Raw genomic sequence first — 25388 nt, 5'->3', positions numbered from 1 at the left:
GCTGTCTTCCTTGTAATGAGGAGGATACGGGGGTTTATCACTCTACTAGTTAGCATGAGAACTGATTGTTAAAAAGAACCTGGCATCTCCCTCCCTACTTGTCTCTTGCTTCTTTTTCTTGCCATGTGATCTGTACACGTCTGCTCCTCTTTGTCTTCTGCTATGAGTGGAAGCTTCCTAAGGCCCTCACCAGAAGTATATTCTGATGCCATACTTCTTGTGCCGTCTGCAGAACTTTGAGTCAAACATACCTCTTTTCTTTATGAACTACCCAGTCTCAGACCAGGCTAGGACAATACTCTCATTTTCAACTACAGTTGACACTTGAAAAACACAGGTTTGAACAACATAGGTCCACTTACTTGCAGATTTTCTTCCGCCTCTAACACCTCCAAGACAGCAGATGAATCCCCCCTCTGCCTACTCAACATGAAGACAAGGATGAAAACTGTTATGATCAACCACTACCACTTAATGAATAGTAAATATATTCTCTCTTCTTTATGATCTTCTTAATAACATTTTCTTCTATCTTACTTTATTGCAAGAACACACTATATAATACACATACAAAATATGCGTTATCAACTACTTATGTTATCGATAAGGCTTCTGATGAACAGTAGGCTTTTAGTAGTTAAGTTTTTGGGAGTCAAAAGTTGTATGTGAATTTTTTTTTACTGTATTGGGGGTCAGCACCCCTACCTCCCACACTGTTCAAGGATCAACTGTACTTTATTGCTCAAAAATGCTAACAGTAGGCTATTAGTAGTTAAGTTTTTGCTAGTGGAGGGTCTCACCTTGATGTTGATGGCTGTTGATTAGTCAGGGCAGTGGCTGATGAAGGTTGGGATGGCTGAGGCAATTTTTGAAAATAAGACAATAATAAAGTTTGTTGGATCAGCTGACTTCTTCATGAAAGATTTATCTGTAGAATGCAATGCCATTTTATAGCATTTTACCCACAAGAGAAGTTCTTTCCAACTTGGAGTCAATGCTCTCAAAGTCTGCCATTGCTTTTCAACTAAATTTATGTAATATCCTAAATCCTTTGCTGTCATTTCAACAATGTTCATAGCATCTTCACTATGAGTAGGTTCTATCTCAAGAAACCACCTTCTTGGTTCATCTATAAGAAGCTATTCTTGGCTGGGTGCGTTGGCTCATGCCTATAATCTAAGTACTTTGGCATGTTGGGATGCCAAGGCAGGCGGACGCTTGAGGGCATGAGTTTGAGACCAACCTGGCCAGAATGGCAAAACTCTTGTCTCTACTAAAAATAAAAAAAATTAGCTGCGCATGGTGGCACATGCCCATAATCCCAGCTACTCAGGAGGCTGAGGCACAAGGATCGCTTGAACCCAAGAAGTAGAGGTTGCAGTGAGCCAAGACTGCACCACTGCACTCCAGCCTGCGTGACAGAGCGAGACTCTGTCTCAAAACAAAACAAAACAAAACAAAGAAGCAATTCCTCATCCATTCAAGTTTTATCACGAGAAAGCAGCAATTCAGTTCCATCTTCAGGCTCCACTTCTAATCCTAGTTCTTTTGCTATTTCCACCACATCTGCAGTTACTTCCTCCACTGAAGTTTTGAACCTCTCAAAGTCATACAGGAGGGTCGGAATCAACTTCTTTCAAATTCCTGCTAATGTTGATAGATACTTTGAAATCCCATGAATCATGAATGTTCTTAATGGCATCTATAATGGTGAATCCTTTCCAGAAGGTTTTCAATTTACCTTGCTCAGATCCATCACAGCAATCACTCAGAGTCTCACTCTGTCGCCCAGGCTGGAGTGCAGTGGTGTGATCTCGGCTCACTGCAACCTCTGCCTCCCAGGTTCAAGCGATTCTACTGCCTCAGCCTCCCAAGTAGCTGGGATTACAGGTGCCCACCACCACGCCCAGCTAATTTTTGTATTTTTAGTAGACAGAGGGTTTCATCATGTTGGCCAGGCTGGCCTAGAACTCCTGACCCCAGGTGATCCGCCCACCTCAGCCTCCCAAAGTGCTGGGATTACAGGCGTGTGCCACTGTGCCTGGCCAAAAATGTATTTCTTGACTACTAAAACTTGAAAGTTCAAATTACTCCTTGATCCACTGCAGAATGGATGTTGTGTTTGCACACGTGAAAACATTATCTCCTTGTACATCTCCATCAGAGCTCTCAGTTGATCAGGTGAACTGTCAATGAGCAGTAATATTTGGAAAGGATCTTTTACTATGACCAGTAGGTCTCAACAGTGGACTTAACATATTCAGTAAACCACACTGTTAACAGATGTGCTGTCACTCAGACTTTGCCGTTCCATTTATAGAGCACAGGCATAGATTTAGCAGAATTCTTAAGGGCCCCAGGATTTTCAGAATGGTCAATGAGCACCGGGTTCAACTTAAAAGTAACCAGTTCCACTTGCCCCTAACAAGAGAGTTAGCCTGATTTTCGAAGCTTTGAAGTCAGGCATTGGCTTCTCCTCTTTACCTATGAAAGTCCAGGATGGCATCTTATTCCAATAGAAGGCTGTTTTGTCTATGTTTGTTGTTTAGTATAGCCACCTTTATCAGTGATCTTAGCTAGATCAGGATGACTCACCACAGCTTCTATATTAGCATTTGTTGCTTCAGCTCATTCTTTATATTATGGAGATGGCTTCCTTCCTTAAACTTCATGAAGCAATCTCTGCTCACTTCAAACTTTTCTTCTGCAGCTTCCTCACCTCTCTCAGCCTTTATAGAATTGAAGAAGGGTAGGGCCTTGCTATGGATTAACCTTTTTGGCTTAAGGGAATGCTGTGACTAGTGTCATCTTCTATCCAGACCACTAAAACTTTCTCCATATTAGCAACAAGGTTGTTTCACTTGCTTATCATTGGTGTATTCACTGGAGTAGCATTTTTAATTTCCTTTAAGAATTTTTATTTTGTATTCACAACTGTTTGGTGCAAGAAGCCAAGTTTTTGGCCTATATCAGCTTTTGGTATGCCTTCTTCACTAAGCTTAATCATTTCCAGCTTTTGATATAAACCTAGAAACATGTGATTCTTCCTTTCACTTGACTACTTAAGAGGCCATTGTAGGGCTATTAACTGGCCTATTTTCACTATTGCTATGTCTCACGGAATAGGGAAAGAGAAAAAGACCGGGGAAAGAGAAAGAGATTAGGGGACCATTGGTTGGTGGAGCAGTCAGCACACACACAACATTTATTAATTCACCATCTCAAATGGGCATGGTTTTATGGTGCCCAAAAACAATTACAATAGTAACATTAAAAAATCACTGATCATAGATGACCATGACAGATATAAAAATAAAAATAATAAAGTTTGAAATAGTGTGACAATTACCAAAATGTGACACACAGGCATGAAGTGAGCGCATACTGTTGGAAAAAATGGCACTGATAGAGTTGTGACACGGTTGTCACAAGCCTCTAATTTGTAAAAAATGCAACTATCTGTGAAGCACAAAAAAGAGAAGCACAATAAAACAAGGTATGGCTGTATTTCAATGTTTCCATTAAAATAAAATCCCCCAAATAGTTATTTAGCTCAAAACTTTTAAATTCCCAAGAGGTTGGAAGATTTTCGTCCAATTACTTTTTCTTTTACTATATACTTTTATTGCTTTGGGGTCAGTGTTGTTGTCTGTTTTAAAATTTCTTAGCCAGACTTGGTGGCTCACCATTGTAATTCCAAGTACTCCAGAGGCTAAGGCAGGAGGATCACTTGAGGCTAGGTGTTCAACGAGATTAGCCTGAGCAACACAGTGATACCCTATCTCTACAAAAAATTAAAATAGTAGCCTGGCATGGTGGTGTGCAACTATAGTCCCAGCTATTGCACAGGCAGAGGCAGGAAGACTGCTTGAGCTCAGGAATTCCAGGTTGTGGTGAGGTATGATATGAATGTGCCACTGTACTCCACCCTGAGTGACATAATAAGACCCCCATCTCCCTAAAAAAAATATATATATATAAAAATGAAATAAAATTTATTGTATTTTCTTACTATCCTGCATGAAAGGGTTTTTAATGTATGGTGCATAATCTGATCTATAACTTTTACAACAATGAATTGTATTATTTTGATTATATTTTTACATATTTGTTGTTTTTTTTTTTTTTTTTTTTTTTTTTTTTTTTGGGTTGTAGTCTTACTCTGTCGCCCAGGCTGGAGTGCAGTGGCCGGATCTCAGCTCACTGCAAGCTCCGCCTCCCGGGTTTACGCCATTCTCCTGCCTCAGCCTCCCGAGTAGCTGGGACTACAGGCGCCCACCACCTCACCCGGCTAGTTTTTTGTATTTTTTAGTAGAGACGGGGTTTCACTGTGTTAGCCAGGATGGTCTCGATCTCCTGACCTCGTGATCCGCCCGTCTCGGCCTCCCAAAGTGCTGGGATTACAGGCTTGAGCCACCGTGCCCGGCCCTATTTTTACATATTTGTTTTTTGATTACTAGATCTGTCAGGAGCCGGGCATGGTGGCTCATGCCTGTAATCCCAGCACTTTAGGAGGCTGAGGCGGGAGGATCGCTTGAGCTCAGGAGTTTGAGACCAGCCTAGGCAATATAGTGAGATCTCATCTCTATTTAAAAAAAAGAAAGAAAAAAAGATCTGTCAGGGATAGAATGGTCAGACTCCCAAACTTATAGTGATCCTTAATTTGCTTCAGTTTTTCCTGTAGTTTGCAAGACACTATTTTAAGACATATCATTATTTGATGTACCACTGAACAAGAAAAAGAATCCTCCAATTAAACTTTGACAGTGCAAAATACATTATAAGTTCATAAATGACAAAAAGTAAAAAAACGTGTTTTAGAATCCACCAAATACAAGTATATGTCAATTATGTTCTTCAGTGTATACAGGTGTTTTAAAAATCTTTTCCCTTTTTAGTGTATACAGGTTTATGTTTGTTTTATCTACAGTGTGAAATAAACTTTTCGTAAATAATTATCTTTTCTCCTATTTATTCTTTTGGCCTTCAATTAAGCTTTGTCTGATTTTTAATACTGCAATTCTCACTTTCTTTTTACCTGTATTTCACAGGTATATATTTGAAAATGCGTAATTTACAGAGACGAAATCAAACCAAAAGTTTGTTTAATAATTTTTGGAATATAAATATAAAACTATACTTTCTAAAAACTGTAGATGGTGAGGGGTTACTGTGCTTTAGACTTCTAACTTTGGCTTTAGGTGTACTTCTTGTAGTTGGTCAACAGTTGAATGATGATCTTGGTGATGTAACCTAAGTGCTTTTGTATTTTAATAAAAGAACTATACAGCCTCTTAAATTTATTGACACAATTCTTAGTTTGGTCATTTCTGTCATCTTATTTTAGTTCTCTTTTTCAGCTTCCTAAATGATGTTTTATTTTGCCTTTCTATATTCTAGTCGTCTTTCATTTGATTTTTTTAATCAGTCATTTGCAAGTCAGAAATCTTGTATTCCAATTTCTATTAATGGTTATTTTTTAATTAAATTTTTAAAATATTCATACTTCTTGGCTGGGTGTGGTGGCTCATGCCTGTAACCCCAGCAATTTGGGAAGCTGAGGCAGGTGGATCACTTGAAGTCAGGAGTTCAAGACCAGCTTGGCCAACATGGCAAAATCCTGTCTCTACTAAAAATACAAAAAAATACAAAAATAAGCCAGGCATAATGGCCCGTGCCTGTAGTCCCAGCTACTCGGAAGGCTGAAGTGGGATAATAGCTTGAACTCAGGAGGTAGAGGTTTCAGTAAACCAAGATGACGCCACTGCACTCCAGTCCAGGTGATAGAGTGAGAGTCTGTCTCAGGGGAAAAAAAAAAATTCATACTTCTCTAATTTTCTAAATTATAAATGAAATTATCTGAACTTTCTCCTATGTAAACAGTGTTAGCACTAAAACATTAATTCTATATTTCAATAGTTCCAGTGTTTATTACCTGTCATTTAATAATCACATTTTTTTTTTTTTGGTTAGTGGGGAGATGGAGTCTCGCTCTGTTGCCCAGGCTGGAACGCAGTGGCACAATCTCAGCTCACTGCAACCTCCGCCTCCCGGTTCCAGCAATCCTCCTGCCTCAGCCTCCTGAGTAGCTAGGACTACAGGCGCACACTACCATACCCAGCTAATTATTATTATTATTATTTTTTGAGATGAAGTCTCACTCTTTCACCCAGGCTGGAGTGCAGTAGCATGATCTTGGCTCACTGCAACCTCCCCCTCCCAGGTTCAACCAATCTTCCTGTCTCAGCTACTGAGTAGCTGGGATTACAGGAGCCCACCACCATGCTTGGCTAATTTTTGTATTTTTAGTAGAGATGGGGTTTCACCATGTTGGCCAGGCTGGTCTTGAACTCCTGACCTCGTGATCGGCCTCCCAAAGTGCTGGGATTACTGGGATGAGCCACCACACCCGGCCCCATCTAATCTTTGTATTTTTAGTAGAGACAGGGTTTTGTCGTGTTGGCCAGGCTGGTCTTGAACTCCTTACCTCAGGTGAACCACCCGAATTGGCCTCCTAAAGTGCTGGGATTACAAGTGTGAGCCACTGTGTCCAGCCAATAACTATACTTTTAATGCTGATCAATCTCTTGCTTGATAGAGGTGTAGGGTGTTGGAGCTGTCCTCCAAATTATCCTCTATGTGCATCACTTTCTCCATGATGCCCATAAAGTACTTCCTTGACCCCTTTTCCAAGTCTTCTCCCATTCCTAAATCTTTTCACTCCATTTTATCCTCAATTTCTACCTCCTTATCTGAAGGTTCCACCACTTCCCTATCAAATGGTAGTTGTTTGTTTTCATACCATGCACCCTCAGGGGTAGGAGAGTGTTTTGGTGTTCTCCTTACAGCCCACTGAGACCTCAAAATCTCTAGTAGTAAACTACCCTCCACTTCCCATTCTATTCTTATGTCAATGTCTACATGTATGATCTACCCATCACCACAGTAATTCATTTTCATAACCTCTTTATCTCCAATAACCTCCTTCATTTCACCTAAGCCAGCAATTTCCAATGGCTATGACTTGGTTTTTGACATTATCTATAACTATCCAACCTCTGAAATCACTAACACAAATCTCTTACTGTCTGATAACTTCCTCTTCATCCAACTTGCACGTTCAACTACTTTGTTCAATTTTATCTGGGATTTCCAAACCACTGAACTTTCTATCTTCTCCCAGACTTTCTTTTTTTTTTTTTTTTTTTGAGACAGAGTGTTGCTCTGTTGCCCAGGCTGGAGTGCAGTGGTGTGATCTTGGCTCACTGCAACCTCTGCCTCCCAGGTTCAAGTGATTCTCCAGCCTCAGCCTCCAAAGTAGTTGGGACTACAGGCGGGCGCTGCCATGCCCAGCTAATTTTTGTATTTTTAGAAGAGATGGTGTTTCGCCATGTTGGGCAGGCTGGTCTTGAACTCCTGACCTCAAGAGATCTGCCCATCTTGGCCTCCCAAAGTGCTGAGATTACAGGCATGAGCCACTGTGCCCGGCTTCCCAGACTATTAACCCTCTACTTTCTTCACTTCTCCCTCTATCCCACTTAGATTCCATCATCCACCACTTCAGTAACATTCTTGCCAGTATTCTAAACTTCCTTGCCTCTTTGTCTCTTCATTGTGCTCATGTGGCAAAATCCAGTGCTGCGTAAATCCAGCCATCTGTTTTTTCTAAGGCTGTGACTGGTGAACTCACTTCTATCCCAAAACACAAGATAGAATGTTTTGTTATAAATCATGACTCCAACTTCAAAAAGGATCCTCAATACTGCTTACTATTCTACCACATTTTCCTGATCAACTGATACTCTTCTATTTCCCTGAATAACTATTTTCAAACCTCCTTCACTCTACTCCCAACTTATGACCAACCTTCCTTTTCCTCCAGCCATCCTCAATAGCTAAACTCGGCATCTACTTTACAAAGAAAATAGAATCAAATGAGAGCTCCTCAGCTTTCCCCATGCCAAACACACAAACCAACTTATATTTGCTTCCCATACTGTTAAAACAGAGGAGCTATCTTATGTCCTGTTTAAGAATCCATCTCCTTCCATCTTAGAATTTATTGTTTTATCTCTGCTCCTTCTCATTGTTTTTACACACGATTAAATCTCTCTGAATAAACCAAAACCCAGCTCTACTCAATTATATATCCTTCTTTAGCTATTTCCTACCGGTGATTTTCATCAGAAAAAAAATTTGTTACACAAGTATACAGAAATTTATTAGGTACGTCATATGTGCTTAGAGGTTTCTAAAAATAAAACTACATGATTTGGTACTTATGGAAATATTTCATATGTATGTTTATAGGAAAAGAATATACTCAACTTGGTAGAATGTATCTTAGTTAAGATACATGGAGATACGAGATAATAGGTTCTACATTCTTGCTGCAAAAGTCATAGAGCCAAATGGTTTGCATAAGGATCACTCCTATTGTTAGAGCCATGGAATCCTCATCTTATGCTACTAACATTCTAATGTGCAAAGATCACAAATAAGTAAACACTCAGGGGCAGAGCAACAGTGATCTTGTGAATTTCACCTTGGAAGATGGAAGAGCTAGGGAGGCATGAAAGGAAGGGACAAAAAGTGAGATGATATCGGGGGGAATATGGTAGCAAAGAAAAGCAGTCTAAGAAAATGGTGACCAGAATAAAATAAAAATAAATCTAAGTGCTCAGGAATCCACAGAGCCTTGTCTACCCAAGTTGGTTGACAAGGTTAAACAAGACAGGCTGAATTGGTAGGCACTAGAAACTATTCTCTTGAGTGAACGTGTATACATTGTTATCATCTCTAGCAGTCTTCTGCTTTGATGGTTCTCTCTGTCTTTTGCTGCCCTCATAGAAGTTCAAGCTCATTCAGAAGGGGAACAACAGATAAAAGGTCAAGATCTCTTGGTCTCTCTCTCATAGCTAAACTTTTTGAAGAAGTTGTCAATTTCTACTGTGTCTCCACTTCTGCAACTCTCAATCATTCCTTTACCCAATCCAGTTTGGCTTTCAGCTCCATGGCTTAATCAATATAGCACTTGCTAAATCTCTTCAAAATATATGGCGTGGTTTATTACCTTATTCTTGAAATAATCTTTTCCTTTGGTTTACATGATACAACCCTCTTCTAGCTGTTCTCCTACTTCTGAGGTTGCCACTTTCTTTTGTCTTTGTTGCCAAATCTTCCTCAATACACGCTGCTTTTCCTCCTGCCATAGGGCTTTTCATGTAAGTCTTCCCTCATCATGAAACACTTCCTTTTCATTCCTTGCCTAACTCCCAGTCAGCATTCAGATATCAATTTAATCAACACTTTCTTGGGAAACTGTCCCTGACTGACTAAGACAAATTCCTCCCTAGCTAAGTCAAATGGTCTCAGAGCACTACTCCTTCAAGAACAATTATCATAGTTGTCTCCCATGCAGCAGTTGTAAATATCATAAGAATAGGAACTGTGTGTTTTTATTCATTATTATTCATTATGTGTTTTCATTCATTACAATGCATACTACTGTATTATAGTAGGTATCAATACATTGACACTCACATATCAATGTTACATATATAAACAAATGACTAAACACTTTATCTGAAGTACTCTGAATGATTTTTTTTCCAATTAAAGGAGTCTTGACTAAAATATTATCTATTCATTCAAACTAACAATTACTGAGTACACAGGCACTAACCAATAAATCAGAATAAAGAGGTAACAAAAACAGATATGCTTTCTACCCTTATGATGCATAGTATCTAAAGAAAGAGTTATTAATCATATAAGTAAGTTTATTATTATGGTTTTATTTATATGCTACAAAAGACAGTTTAGAATGATGTAAACTATGATGGGGTATCTAATTTACACCGTTGGGAGGCAAAAGTATGTTCTACCTCTCAAGAGCTGTTTATCTCCTTTGGTGTTGATGGTTTTTCATGGTCTTTGAACATTTTCCCGGTTTACTCATCTTTGAATAAGGATACTGTGGCCTGGTATTAGCCCCAAAATTAGATGGAGTATCCTTGAATTCTCCAAAAGCTTATCCATGGATAGGAAGGCTATGGATAAACATTTAAAACAACATTTCACGTGCCAATGCCAGCCTCTCATATTCTGCTTTTGTTTTGGGAATTCTTGTGTTTGGATGGCAAAAGAGAGATGCTGCTGGTGTGGGATCATGGGACATAAAACATTCTGATGATACTGAAAACCAGCATTCCAAGGTGGGTTAGCATCTCAGTTTGGCTGCATTCTAAGCCCTGGGGAATACAGGGCTTGGGTGGAAGAGAGTAAAGGGAATGGGGAACGGGAGATGAGGAAAAAAAGAGGGTTTTTCTTCCAATTTTCATGACTTACAGGTGGCCAAACAATTCAATGGCCTTATACAGTTAGTGAAAATAGCTCTCAAAATCAGTCAATACATTAAGTGTTATTCCTAGTATTACATGAGTTTGTCATTTTTTTCTATACTTCATTAAGTATGTCAGTGACAAACTGGGCAAGGCTGTAACTACGGCTAATCAGATATCATTTTAAACCAGAACTCATTACTTTCTTTCAAACACAGGATGAAGGTGTAATTAGTATTCCGAGTAACTACTATGTTAAGTGGAAAATAAGTTAGAGAATAAGTACATTAAAGTGGATTTTAGTTCTATGATATTAAATACTTTTAACGATACTCACTGTTCTGAAATTCCTTGTACTTCCTTTGCCCAGTTAGACTGTTCTTTATCTCCAAGATGAACCACTTTAGATGGTGGGGCAGTTCTTCCTGAATAAAGCTTCTGTGTTCCTGGAGGTTCTTCCAAGTAAAACCTTAAAAGTTAAAATAAAAACTATATAACCAAAATGTTCTGGTTTAATATAGAGTTCTAGCAGTGTGAGTCTTCCAAATGAATTTTTTTTTTTCACATGGTATAATAGCAAAAAATCCCACAACTGTTATGTAAATTACAGAACTAAAATAATTATAATTCTTTTTATAAACTATAATATAAATTGCAGAACGAGGGCTTAATTTCATTCAAATTTTAAAAGCATGGGAAGTATAGAGGAAGAAGATAAGCTGGTTAGTACAAAGTTAGATAGAAGGAATAAGTTCCAGTGTCCTGTAGCAACAGTAGGTTGACTATAGTTAACAATTTAGTGTCCTATATTTGAAAATAGCTAGAAGAGATTGAAAATGTTCCCAACACAAAGAAATGATAAGTGTTTGAGGTAATGGATAATTTGAAAATTACATGTTATATACATGATCAAAATATCACATGTATTCTACAAATATGTACAATTATTATGTATCATAAAGTGTTAAGGTTGGGTGCGGGGGCTCATGCAGATTATAGCATTTTGGGAGGCCGAGATGTGAGGATTGCTTGAGGCCAGAAATTCAAGACCAACCTGGCAACATATTGAGACAGTGTCTCTACAGAGAAAAATAAAAAACTATGCCAGGTATGGTAACACATATCTGTAGTCTCAGATACTCGGGAAGCTAAGATGACAGGATCACTAGAGCCCAGAAGTTTGAGGTTGCAGTGAGCTATGATTGCCACTGCACTCGGGGCAACAGAGCAAGACCCTGTCTCTCCCAGTCAGTCAGTCAGTCAATAAAATTTAAAAGCATATTATTAGGCCGGGCGCAGTGGCTCACGCCTGTAATCCCAGCACTTTGGGAGGCCAAGGCAGGCGGATCACAAGGTCAGGAGATTGAGACCACCCTGGCTAACATGGTGAAACCCCGTCTCTGCTAAAAATACAAAAAAATTTGCCAGACGTGGTGGCGGCACAGTCCCAGCTACTCGGGAGGCTGAGGCAGGAGAATGGCGTGAACCCGGGAGGCGGAGCTTGCAGTGAGCCGAGATCGCGCCACTGTACTCCAGCCTGGGCGACAGAGCAAGACTCCATCTCAATTAAAAAAAAAAAAAAAAAGCATATTATTTTTTTCTCTTTAAGAAACTAAACATATAATAAAAATAAACATTTTTAAAGAGTTAAAAAATACAAATTCAATAAGAAGTATGCATTATTATCTATAAAGTTTTTTTGTTTTTTTGTTTTTTTTAAAGAGACGGGGTCTCATTCTGTCACCCAAGCTGGAATACAATGGAGTGATCATAGCTCGCTACAGCCTCAAACTTCTGGGCTCAAACGATCCTCTTGCCTCAGTCTCTTGAGCAGCTAGGACTACAGGTGCACACCACTATGCCTAGCTAATGTTTTTATTTTTTCATAGAGACAGAGTCTCACTATGATGCCCAGGCTGGTCTTGAACTCCTGGCCTCAAGAGATCCTCCCACCTTGGCCTCCCGAAGTGCTGCGATTACAGGTGTGAGCCATCACACCTGGCCCCTATAAAGTATTTTCCCCAAAAAAGTTTAACCTGAATCTAATTAAGCTACTAACCCTAACTTCCAACTTACAGGAAATATGTGGGATAGAGGACAAAGTTAAATGACACTAAAAGGAAACAACAGGGTAAATCTAGAATTCTACAAAATAACTGGCTGTCCTGAACTCTAAAAATAAAATAGAAAAAAAAAAAATTCTAAGATATAAAATCAACATAAGAAATCAACTGTATTTTTATATACTAGCAGGGGAAACAAATTTAAAACATAATACCATTCATACTCACTCCAAGAAAAATTACATACTCAGGTATAAGTCTAACAAAACATGTACCTGATCAGTATGACAAAAAAAAAACCAAACACTGAGAAAGAAATCAAAGATCTAAATAAATGAAGAGATACATTGTGTTCATGGATCAGAATATTCAACTTAGTTAAATCTCCCCAAATTGATCTATAGGTTTAATACAATTCCGATAAAAATCCCTCCAAGATTTTTTGGAGATAGAGGAGAATTATAAAATTTATACGGAAAGGCAAAGGACCTAAAATAGCTAAAACAATTCTGGGGAAAAAAAAAAAAAGTAAAGTTGAAGGAATCACACTACCTGATGTTAATTAAGACTTACAACATGGTAATCAAGCCAATGTGTTAATGTGTCATTGGCATAAAAAAAGACATGGAGGAAGCACAGTCTTTTGAACAAATGATGTTGGAGCAACTGAATATTCATACACAAATATATGAAAGTAGATCTACCCCTTATACCTTATACAAAAATTAATTCAAAATGGACTACTGATTTCATGTAAAATGAGGTAAACCTATAAAACTTTTCAAAGAAAATCTTCAGGATCTAGGGCTGGAATAAGAGCTCTTAGACATGAAATCAAAAGCATAAAAAAATTAATAAATTGGACTTCATCAGAAAGGTAGAGGAATTAAATTCCGATTTAAAAAACCCTCAAGATTTCATATACAAAAGCAGATGCCAATAAAGGAAAAAACCATACTGGCACTGACTTCTCATCAACACTACATAAATGGAGAGATGTATGCAGAGCTCTAAGAGAAAAGGAAAAGAAACTGGGCCTCCAAAATTCGAAACCTATGTGTGAATTAAAAAAAAAAAAACATTTTTGATGTGTAATAACTCAAAATAAAAAACCATAATATCTACCCATCTTCTCTGAAAAAAAATTATTTCAGAAAATTCTAGCCATATGAAAAATAAAATATAAGAAATCAAGATAAAATTTATATGAATGACTAAAAGAGAAATATACTTGCTAAGTGATATAATGATAACCACTTCCAGAAAAGAATTAGGATACAAAAGTTCCAAGCAATTAAAAGGGAAAAAAATAACATAGGCATCTAAAACGTTTCAAGAGAGGTACAATAAACTGTCAATAGTGTTTGAACTTCAAGTGGTGTCGTTAGACTTTCATTTTTGGTATAGCGTGTAAATGTTCTTAATATAATTTTGTCAGTTAAAAAAATGAATCAATAAAAGCCATCAAAGTAACAAAGCAAATATATGTTAGAAAAATTATAAATCAAATCTTACTTACTTAGTTTCTCCATCTGATACAGCCACAACTCTAGCTTCTTCAAGGTGAGGCCAATTAACAAAGACAGATTTTCCAAGCACTGATGAAGCTACATTTTCTATGGTCTTAAAGTAAAAGCAAAAAAGTTCATTCATGATTTCGGGTCGAAGAGAAAACTTTACATAGGCAAAATTTTCCAATCTCCATTTAAGTTTTTTAAATTCTAAAATAAAGAAGCTGGGGCTGGGTGCAGTGACTCACACCTGTAATCCCAGATGGTCAAGACCAGCTTGGCAAACATGATGAAATCCTGTCTCTACTAAAATTACAAAAATTAGCCAGGCGAGGTGGCATACGCCATAGTCCCAGCTACCCGGAGGCTGAGACAGCAGAATCGCTTGAATCTGGGAGGTGGAGGTTGCAGTGAGGTGAGATTGCGCCACTGCACTCCAGGCTAGGCAACAGAGCAAGACTCCATCTCAAAAATAAATAAATAAAATGAACAAGTTGGATGAGTTGCTTTACAAAATTCCATCTTTCATCCAGGTGTAAAACTCTATCATTCTAATTATCTTGCTTATTTTTTTATGGTAACTGGGAAAAGTAAAAAGAACAGCAGAAATATCTAGAAAAGAACTATTCACTGTTTCATATTACGTAGTCAATTATTTAAAACAGGATCTAAGAAATACAATCTCATTTCAGTTTATAGCTGGTGTGATGAAAAAAGAATATTAGACTTAAAATCAGGAGACACAGGTCCAAATTTGGGTTCTACCACTTTTTCAGCTATAGAATAATCTTTGGCATATCATTTAATCCCACTGAGTCTCAGTTTTCTTTTATGAGGAATAGGAATAACATCTACCTTACAACGTTGAGGATAAAAGAAAATCATATACATGAAAGCTTTCATAAACCATAAAATACTCTACAAATATACTGTAGGAAATAATATTTTAAGTAAAAAATTTTAGTTTTAAGAAACTGTAGGCCGGGGGCGCTGCAGCTCACGCCTGTAATCCCAGTACTTTGGGAGGCCAAGGCAGGTGGATCACGAAAAGTCAGAAGTTCAAGACCAGCCTGGCCAAGATGGTGAAACCCGGTCTCTACTAAAAACACACACACACACACACACACACAAAATTAGCCAGGCACGGTAACTGACAGGTGCTTATAATTCCAGCTAGTCAGGAGGCTGAGGCAGGAGAATCGCTCCTGGGCAGCAGAGGTTGCAGTGAGCCAAGATCGCGCCACTGCACTTCACCCTGGGTGAAAGAGTGAGACTCTGCCTCAAAAAAAAAAAAAAAAAAAAAGAAAAAAGAAAAAAAGAAACTATATTATCCAATTCAATTTAACCATATTGGCTGGACAGCAATAATTTTGCAATAGAAACTGAAGTTTAAATACAAATGTTCATTCATCTTTTTTCTGTTTATTATCCTTAATCATTATTAATAATTTATTTTAATAATTACAGATAACTATTTTTAGGCTTTTTTGGGGTAACTTTTATTTTGATATTTAGACATTTCTAACTTTGAACATACAAAACAATAGAACACATATTCTGATAAACATACCAGTTTTAACATTAAAACTAGACTCCCTCAGTTATCCTTTTCCCTTCTATATATCTAATTCTAATTTCATTCTCCCACTCTTTCCTTTAGTTTTTGAAGAAACAGTTGTCTTCCTTTCCCAGATTAATCCTTTTATTTAAGCCCCAGGTGAAATTCCTTATTAAGTCACATGGGGTCCTGTCATGATAAACATCCTTTCCCTCTACACTGCCTTTAAAACCTCCTTTCTCCATTAGCTCTCCCTCATTTCTTTGGTAGGGATTTTGATTCATCGGATTTATTGGCTGCATCTTCTCTTATTTATAGTTATGCTTCTGGCATCCCTTTCAATGATAAACTTCTTGGTCAGGCATGGTGGCTCACACCTGTCATCCCAGCACTTTGGAAGGCCCAGGCAGGTGGATCACCTGAGGTTGGGAGCTCGAGACCAGCTTGGCCAACATTGTGAAACCCTGACTCTACTAAAACTACAAAAATTAGTCAGGCGTGGTGGGGGGGTGCCTGTAATCCCAGCTACTCGGGAGGCTGATGCAGGAGAATAGCTTGAACCCGGGAGGCGGAGGTTGCAGTGAGCCAAGATTGTGCCACTGCACTCTAGCCTAGGCAACAGAGTGAGACTCCATCAAACAAACAAACAAACAAACAAATAAATAAATAACTTATTGACCAAGGGCTTAATACTTGCTACCTTTACTTCCCGTCTACCCAATCTTAGCCTAGTTCTCAGGAACTGAAATTCTGCTTCCACCAATCTACTGAAATGGAATTTTCAAAGATCAACATTGATGTTCTAATAGACAAATTCACAGATCTTATTTGAGTTTTTATTCTTCTTCAGATTTATGCAGCCTACATCCTCTGCTCCATGTTTCTGTGGTACTATTTAACTTTGGAATCATTCTTTCTTACCTCTGTATTTCTATCAGCTCCCTCACCACCATTTAGAACTGTGGGTATTTCTTTATGCTGAGACCATGAACACTCAATGTACCTTGTCTTCAGGGAAATGAACCTCAAAGTGATCAATTATCTGTCGACAACTTGAATATCCTTATCTCTCTCTAAGCTCTATCTCCAGGTATTTAACTGTACATAAACAGCCTTTCTTTTTTCTTTTTTGAGATGGAGTTTTGCTCTCGTCACCCAGGCTGGAGTGCAATGGCGCGATTTTGGCTCACTGCAACCTCCACCTCCTGGGTTCAAGCAATTCTCCTGCCTCAGCCTCCCGAGAAGCTGGGATTACAGGCACCCACCACCACGCCCGGCTAATTTTTGTATTTTCAGTAGAGACGGGGTTTCACCATGTTGGCCAGGCTCGTCTTCAATTCCTCATCTCAGATGATCTGCCCGCCTCAGCCTCCCAAAGTGCTGGGATTACAGACATAAGCCACCGTGTCCAGCCGTAAACAGCCTTTCTAAACAGGTTTTTCACCTGAATCAGAGAACACAAAATATGTCTACTTTCTCTATTCTCTCAAGGATGGTACATAGCTCCTACTGTTCTACAAGCACAGAAGTTAATGTATTGCTTGCAATGAATGACTTAGGGCATTAAGGCTTATACATCTTGTGGAACACTGGTTAAGAAAGGCTGGCAAGGCAGTTCCAGTTAAACATCCTAGTGTCACCTTAAAATTCCATCATTATTCATCGTTTCGTCCCCCTAAACCATCAACTCCCCTGTTTTAACTTTTCAAGTCCAGTAAACTACAGTTTTTTGTTTTTTAAGTTAATTAGCAGGGATATCTCAGTCACATTTACTATTAATAGTTTCTCTTTTCACCCCCTGTATTTGATCAAATAATGAAACCTATCAGTTTTACTTCATATTGTTCATCTAGATCTATCGCTACTTCCACAGTTTATGTCTCTATCACCTGATGCTATATCTACAAGCTTTCCCGCTTTCTTCAATTTCTCTTTTGTGCAATTTAGTTTATTATACTGCCACCAAATTAATCTTTATGAAAATACCAATTTCAAGATAATGGTCATGGGAAAATAAGTCCAAACGCCTTAGCCTGGTACTCAAGGTTCTCCATAATCTAGCCTCAATCTGATTTTTCACCCTTATCTTCTACTATTTCCAAACACAAATCCTCGGCTTCAATAAGGCTTATTTATTCCTTCTACTCAAATATATCACATTTATTCTAAAGAAAAGAATAAGTGTTAAGAAATAGTTCAGACACACAAAAAGGTTAAAAACAATAATATATCACATTTTTTACTGAAATGACTGGCTCATGGTATTTCTTTCTACTAGAATGCCTTCCCCTCCTCTTCTTTGTCCTAACCTGTTTTTTCAGCACTCAGCTCAAGCCTATTCTCATTTACAAGTCTATACTTAACTTTTGGTTTACATAGCTTGTCTCCTTTTTAAAATTTCTAGAAAATTTGCATATTCATTGTGTCACAATGATACAGGTTCTTGAACTATTATCTAATTTGTATGAATGTTTCTTTGCTTTATCCTTATTTAGGCTCCAAATTTCTAGAGTGATAACATATAATACCTCCTTGATAAACATCTCAGCAGTTATAGTTTAATACATTATAAGCATCTAATAAATGAATGATAAATAAAATACTTACAAGTTCATCTGATTCTGCATCCACTAAGATTTCCAACATCATGTTTTCTCCACGACTGCTTTGCTGGAATACTTGAACGCCACTTTTCTTCAAAAAAAACTTTAAAAAAATTCAAAGAATTTAATTTTAATTCTTTCTCCACAATCACTTCACACTTCATAGAAGTGAAAAAATTCTGAATTAAATAGCCACTGACTTTGTGTTTGATGTGTTTCAGAGTAGGAAATCCACAGAAATATAATGCCTTCTGGTCAACTCTGGTTATTTTGTTTTTGTTTATGTCTACACGCCAAGCATCTAACGATATTATTTTATACCTAGAAAATAAATCAAGGTATTTAATTTAAAATTAATACATTACAAACAATTACAGTTTTTAAACTTTCCCTTGAATATTTCGTAATGTTCATCCTTGTTTTTAAAGAAGAGAATGACAATAAGTTCCAGATGAAGAAAACACAAGCAGATAACCAGCCTCTCCACTGTTATTGGTCTAGACACAATCATCCCTGTAGATTACTAAGTTGAGATCTTCCCCATTAATCTAAAACAAAACTGTATATATAAGTTTTAAGAGAAAATATGACACATAACACAAATCTCTATATCCTCCATGTTCCAAAACCCAGGATGGAAAATAAACATTTTATAATGCCTATTTTATCCTTCTCTTTCCTTTAACAAAAGGAAAAGTTGTAACTGAGAGATGTTTACTTTATTTGCCACTGAATTGCCATCTAGGTAGATTATCTGCAGGGAAGGTGAGAGAAGAGAAAAAACAAGGAAGTAATGAAGAGAAAAAAATGGAGCTCTTTATTTCTTATTTCCGTCTTTCTAGTTGGGTGGCTGGGGGGTATAATCATCAATGTCACAGCATTATCAAATAATGCTGGGAGCAGAGACATTGACAATGAAAACAAAAATTCACATATCCATTCGAGGGAGACAAAATGCAGGGATATACATTAGAGAGAAAAAATTCAAACGCTTTTAATAGAAGAAGGAAAGAGAAATGCAGAATCTGACCAAAGTAGAGAATTATAGACACAAGTGTGAGAGATCCTTAGATCCTTGGCAAGTTAGATGTAACTTACTGATTATCAATTGACTATAACTGTCATAGACTATTTGCTAATTCTCCAAACAGATATTCAAAGCTCCCTCTCCCCTACTTCTTGCACCCTTGTGTTAGGAGGACTCTTTTGTTGTTGAAAAATTACCAAGTAACATTACCTTGTACAACACCGTTCTATGGCAGGGAACTTTTCCGGCCATGGAGAAGGATAGACAAACTCTGTGTCTCTATCATACCAGCACATTAGGCACTCACTATGTTGGTTTCTTTTCCTCTCTTCTTTTTTGAGGGAGTGGTTACATGTCTCCATGGCTTCCAATAATCGCTTCTGAATATAAGGATTGACGAGAAGGGTTAAAAGTATAAAAATTCTGTAATCTCAACAAACAGAGTAAGTCTTTTTCCTCCATATACAGTATAACCATTTGTGCTCTTGAAAAACAAAATCTTAACTAATGAAACTCTTCCATTTTATTGCATGAAAAATATGCTATTTGTTGTTTCAAAGGGCCCTAGAATACCGCTGCCATTGCAAAGTCCTCTGAAGCTATTACCCCAACAGTAGCCACTAATGTGCAAATAAGCAAGGCAGCAGAAAATAAAATTTTAAGTGTGAATCTATTATAATTATTATATCATAATTCACAGAGCATTAAACTCTTTACAAATTCTGTAGTAGTATAGCACCGTCCATCTTTCCAAATTAACTGATACATTTAAAGTAATTCCAATCAGGATATCAATGATTTAAAATATCTTTTTTTTTTTTTAAAAAAAACGGTAAGATACCAGTGTTAATATAGAAGAATGAATGTATGAACAGTAAAAAGTAACCTGGGACTTGTCTTACCAGATCCTATCACTTTTGATAAAGCTACTGTAATCAAAACACTAGTACTGACACTACAAGAGACCCACAGACCAGAAGAACAGAATAGATAGAGTTCAATAATAGACCCAAATCTATGCCAAAACACAGTCCTTTAAGTATTTAAATAATAATGTCCTAACTAGCTATCCAGCTGGAAAAAAAGCACACACAATTCTGAACTTCCTACCATATATAAAAACAAGTATCCCAATAACAAAATAATAAATGTATCAGAAGAAAATCTAGGTGGTATTGATAATTTAGTGTGATAAACTTTTATTTAAGGAAGACAGAAAAAAACCTAACAGTCTTAAGGGGAAAGACATTTTTTAAGTAAAAGATAATGTATATGACAGAAAATGCCATATACAAATCAAGAGACAGATGTGATACTGGGGAAAACTATTTCTAATATACAAAGTAGCTAAAAATCAAAAGAAAAAAAGAAAGAAAAATGGGGGAAAGAATAAAACAAGCAAATTACAAAAGAGAAAATGCAAAAGGTAAACATACATAAAAGTATTTTCAATAAGACATATAGACCAATGGAACAAAATAGCCCAGAAATAAATCCATAATTTATAGCCGTCTGATTTTTGACAAGGTTGCCAAGAACACACAACAGGGCAAGGATTGCCTCTTCAATAAATGGTGTTGGGACAACTGAACATCCATATGCAGAAGAATAAAATTGGACTTTTATCTTACCATAAACAAAATCAACTCAAAATGGATTAAAAACCTAAACATTAAGACCTTAAACTATAAAACTACTAGAAAAAAACACAGGACAAAAACCTCTTGACACTGGTCTTGGCAATAATTTTTTGGATATGACTGGTGACATGGCTGAATTAATAAAGTCATATTTGGGAAAAGTACATGGCAAAAAGGCATAAACATTTTTGTTCATGTTTTGAGACAGGGATTTGCTCTGACACCCACGCTGGAGTGCAGTGAGGCAATCATGGCTCACTGCAGCCTCGACCTCCTGGGCTCAACCGATCCTCTCACTTCAGCCTCCCAGGCAGTTGGGAATACAGGCATACACCACAATATCCAGTTAATTTTTTTTGGAGGGGTAGAGGTTGGGTCTTGCTATGTTGCCCAGGGTGGGCTTGAATTCCTGGGCTCAGGCAATCCTCCCAAAGTGTTGGGATTACAGGCGTGAGCCATAAACATTATTTTTGATGAGAATTTCAGCTGGAGGATGAGCAGAACAGTTGTCAAGATATAACCAAATCTTGCAGTCATCATCCAGTCAGCTTCCCTGCAGTGAGCACAAGCTGCTGGTACAAAATGTTTGTGAAATCAATCTGAAAAGATGTCCCTGGTGATCCATGCCTTTTTATCAGCATAATAATGGATTGGTATTAAATTAACACCTTGAAAACAGTGAGAACGCAAGCTTTTGCCTATCACAGCAAGTTTACACTTATGCATGCCTGCTGCATAAGCATAACCCAGCACAGTTATTTGGTCCTTGGCATCTTTAATTCTTGGAAGGGCTGTTTCATCAGCCGCAGTCAGTGTCTTTCTAGGGCAATAATGCCCAAACGGTGATGTTTCATCAGCATTCCAGACTTGTTCTGACATCACTAGCAAAGACCGTGGCAAACGTGTCAATGAATTTCTCTTGCTTCATGATAAGCAGGTGCTTTATCATCCTATTTACAAGTTCAGTGCTGTGACTTTTTAAATTTATTTATTTTTGAGATGGAGTCTCACTCTATCACCCAGGCTACAGTGCAGTGGCACAATCTCGGCTCACTGCAACCTCCATCTCCTGGATTCAAGTAATTGCCATGCCTCAGCCTCCTGAGTAGCTGGGACTACAGGCGTGAACCACCAACAGGGCTAATTTTTGTATTTTTAGTACGGTCGGGGTTTCACCATGTTGGCCAGGCTGGTCTTGAACTCCTGACCTCAAGTGATCTGCCCAACTCGGCCTCCCAAAGTGCTGGGATTACAGGCATGAGGCACTGTGCCCAGCCTACTTTTTCATTTTTATTATTACTATTTTTTAGTATGGAATGCTTCATGAATTTGTATGTCATGCTTGCACAAGGGCCATGCTAATCTTCTCTGTATCATTCCAGTTTTTTAAAGTATATGTACACTGACGAGAGCGTTACGTCTTTTTTTAAACTTTTGCAACCAGTATGTTGAATGTTCACAGTTCTCTCCAATTTCCAGTTCACTGTGATAGATCTGTTTGTTTCATTATCAGCCTGTCATTAAATGGCATGTATTCACAACAGTGCTGACAAATGTAGTGCTTCAATACATGATTGATATCCTCATTTGTAGCTTTATGCAGTATTCTCTTTTTCATTAACTTCTGCTCATCACTTTCAGCACAGAATGTTAACAGCTCACCCTTCTGTTTCTTCAGGTCATATATGGACATTATAATATCATACTCTTCTAAAAGACAGTTCACACTTACACCGTTGTCAAGTTTCTCCAACAACTTGACTTTCTATGCTACAGGAGAACATAAATGCTTCCTATTTTTCTTGACACCAACACCCATAGGGGTAGCTGCAGTCCTTTTTGACACTGTCAACACTATCTTCACGCCAGAACAAAGAATAAGCAAAATAACACAGTGAGTAATGCACATAGGCCTGGGCCCCATTTGGGGCATTGTGGGGAACCTCCCATTGGTGCATCTGGCCTACACATGTGCCATTTTATTACCCTTTGTGGGTGTGCTTAGGTGGGGGAATCTGGGTGTGTGCAGAAAAGGTATATTGCAGCTGAAGAGGGCTGGGAGGGTCTTCTATCCCTTGGGATGCAATTAAGCTGTGTGTTGTGTACCTGCATTTTGACTGCAACCCATCCCATGACGCCAGGTGTAGATTTTCCATTTGCGGCATCAGGTTGATGCTCAAAATTTCTAATTTTTGGAGCATTTCAAATTTCTGATTTTCAGATTAGGGATGCTTAATCTGTACCACAATTTACTTATCTATTGTCCTGTTGACTGGTATTGGGTGGTTTCCAGTTTAGTTATTATGAATAGTCTTGTACAAAAAACATTTTTTAAACATACTTTCCCCTCCTCTTGGTAAATATCTAAGAATGGAATTGCTGGGTCCTAGGGTAGGTGTATAATTTACTTTATGAGAAACTGCCAGATAGATATGAAAAGTGCTTTTATCCATTTTATATTCCCATTAGCAGTGTATAAAAATTCCAACTGCTCCACATTCTTGCCAACATTGGGTATTGCCTTTTTCCATTGGGTATTGAAGTTTTTTTCCATTGGGTATTGAAGTTTTTTCCATTGGGTATTGAAGTTTTTTCCATTCAACCGAAATTATAGTATAGTGGTATCTTATCATGTTTTTAATTTATATTTGCCTGATGCCTAATGATATTGAGCACTTTTCCATTGCTTATTATTTGTATATCTTGCTTTGTGAAAATGGTCCTTCAAAAATATTTTGCCCATTTAAAAAATTGGGTTCTATATCTTTGAGTTGGAAATGTTGGTTATATACTCTGGATACCGGTCCCATGCATGTGTATGTTCTGCATATATTTTTTTCTCTTAGTCTGTGGCTTACCTACTCTTTTTAAAATAGCACCATTTGATAAGTGGAAATATTTTGATTTTGGTGAAATCTATTTTCTCAATTTCTTTCTTTTATGGTTAGTGATTTCAGAATCTTGATCAAAATTTTCTCCTAAGTTTGCTTCAAGAAGTTTTATAGTTTTAGCTTTTATTAATACATTTAGATCTATGACATATTTTGAATTAAGTTTTGTGTATGGTGTGAGGTATGGGTCAAGATTCACTTTTATTCACAAATACAGCCAGTAGTTCCAGCACCAACTTTTGAAAAGCACTTTCTTTACTCACTGAATGCTTTGGTGCCTTAACTGAAGATGAATTAACGGCGTAAACATATATTTGGGTGTATTATTTCTGTTCCAATTTATCTATTTGCTTATTGCTATACCAATAACACACTGTCTTGATTAATGTGGCTTCATGGTAAGTCTGGAAATCAGGTAATGTAAGTCCTTCAACACTGTTCTTTATATGGATTGTTTTGGTTTTCTCCTTTGCAATCTTATAAAAACTTTAGAATCATATTTTCAATTACATAAAAACCTGCTAGGATTTTCACTGGGATTGAGTTTAAATATCAAATTGAGGAGGACATACACCTTGATAATATTAAGTCTTCAAATCCATGAACATGATATAATCCCTTCATCTATTTAGGTTTTCCATCTCTTTCAGGGTAGAGGGCTTCCACATATGTTGTTAAGTTTATATATTTTTAAATGCTATTTTAAGCAGAATCTTTAAGCTTCTTAAAAGTTTTGTATTTTCAAATGGTTTGTTGCTAGTATATGGAAATACAGTTAGTTTTTGTACAGATCTTACACTCTGTAACCTTGCTAAAGTTACGTATCAGTTTCTCTTTTGAAGATTCCTTAGAATTTTTACATAAATAATGCCACCTGCAAATAAAAACAATTTTACTTATTTTCTTCATCTTAACACACTAGACCTCCAGTAAAACGTTAGAAAGAAGTGGTTAGAATGGACATCTTGTCCTATTCTTGACTTTACAGGAAAATGGTCCTTCTTTTACTATTAAGTATGTTGTTTGCAGTAAGATTTTTTATATGCCTTTATCATAAGGTTGAGGAAGTTTCTTGTTATCCCTGTTTGTTGAACATTTCTATTAAAATTGGATGTTTATGAAAAAAATATTCTTGGTCAGATAGTGGAAGGTGGAAAAAAAAAACTGGATGTTGAATACTGATAATGTGGTAAATTACACCACAAAGTAACCTTGTATTTCTAAAATAAATCCCATTTGGTCATGAGTATTATCCTTCTTATACGCTGCCAGATTCTATCTCATGTTTTTTTGTTTGTTTGTTTTTGAGATGGAGTCTGGCTCTGTTGTCCAGGCTAGAGTACAGTGGTGGGATCTCTGCTCACTGCAATCTCTGCCTCTGAGGGTTCAAGCAATTCTCCTGCCTCAGCCTCCCAAGAAGCTGGGACTACAAGTGCCCGCCACCACGCCCTGCTAATTTTTGGTATTTTTAGTGGAGACAGGATTTCATCGTGTTAGCCAGGATGGTCTTGATCTCCTGATCTTGTGATCCGCCTGCCTCGGCCTCCCAAAGTGCTGAGATTACAGGCATGAGCCCCCATGCCTGGCCTCATGTTACTTTCTTAGGAGTTTTTGCATCTACTTTTAGGAGGAGTATCAGTCAGTAATTTTCATTTCTTTTAACGCCATGTCAAATTTGAGTATCTGGAATATGCTAGTCTAATAAAATGTTGGGAAGCAATTTCCCTTCTTCTATTTTCTGAAACTGTGTAA

At 37.5% G+C, this 25388-nt stretch overlaps 1 protein-coding gene and 1 pseudogene across 8 annotated transcripts in view; both read right to left on the bottom strand.

Annotated features, from left to right (window-relative positions):
* Positions 1–25388, bottom strand: part of XRN1 (5'-3' exoribonuclease 1) — a 136670-nt gene that overhangs the window by 81937 nt on the left and 29345 nt on the right. For all 8 annotated transcript variants that reach the window (XR_002520524.2, XM_009201582.3, XM_009201581.3 and 5 more), the window contains 5 exons: positions 19316–19485; positions 18279–18399; positions 18083–18181; positions 13926–14029; positions 10681–10812 (listed from right to left, as the gene is read on the bottom strand). Coding sequence is in view for 7 of the 8 variants with exons in the window: in XM_009201582.3 (XP_009199846.1) it covers positions 10681–10812; positions 13926–14029; positions 18083–18181; positions 18279–18399; positions 19316–19485 (626 nt within the window). In the remaining variant the exon portion in view is untranslated. The remainder of the gene's footprint in view (positions 1–10680; positions 10813–13925; positions 14030–18082; positions 18182–18278; positions 18400–19315; positions 19486–25388) is intronic.
* On the bottom strand, positions 22051–22148 carry LOC116273928 (annotated as a pseudogene).

The sequence above is a fragment of the Papio anubis genome, chromosome 2, assembly GCF_008728515.1.
Source record: "Papio anubis isolate 15944 chromosome 2, Panubis1.0, whole genome shotgun sequence".
Lineage (NCBI taxonomy): Eukaryota > Metazoa > Chordata > Mammalia > Primates > Cercopithecidae > Papio > Papio anubis.
The sequence above is the reverse complement of the archived record's forward strand: the minus strand, read 5'-3'. Positions and strand labels throughout refer to the sequence as shown.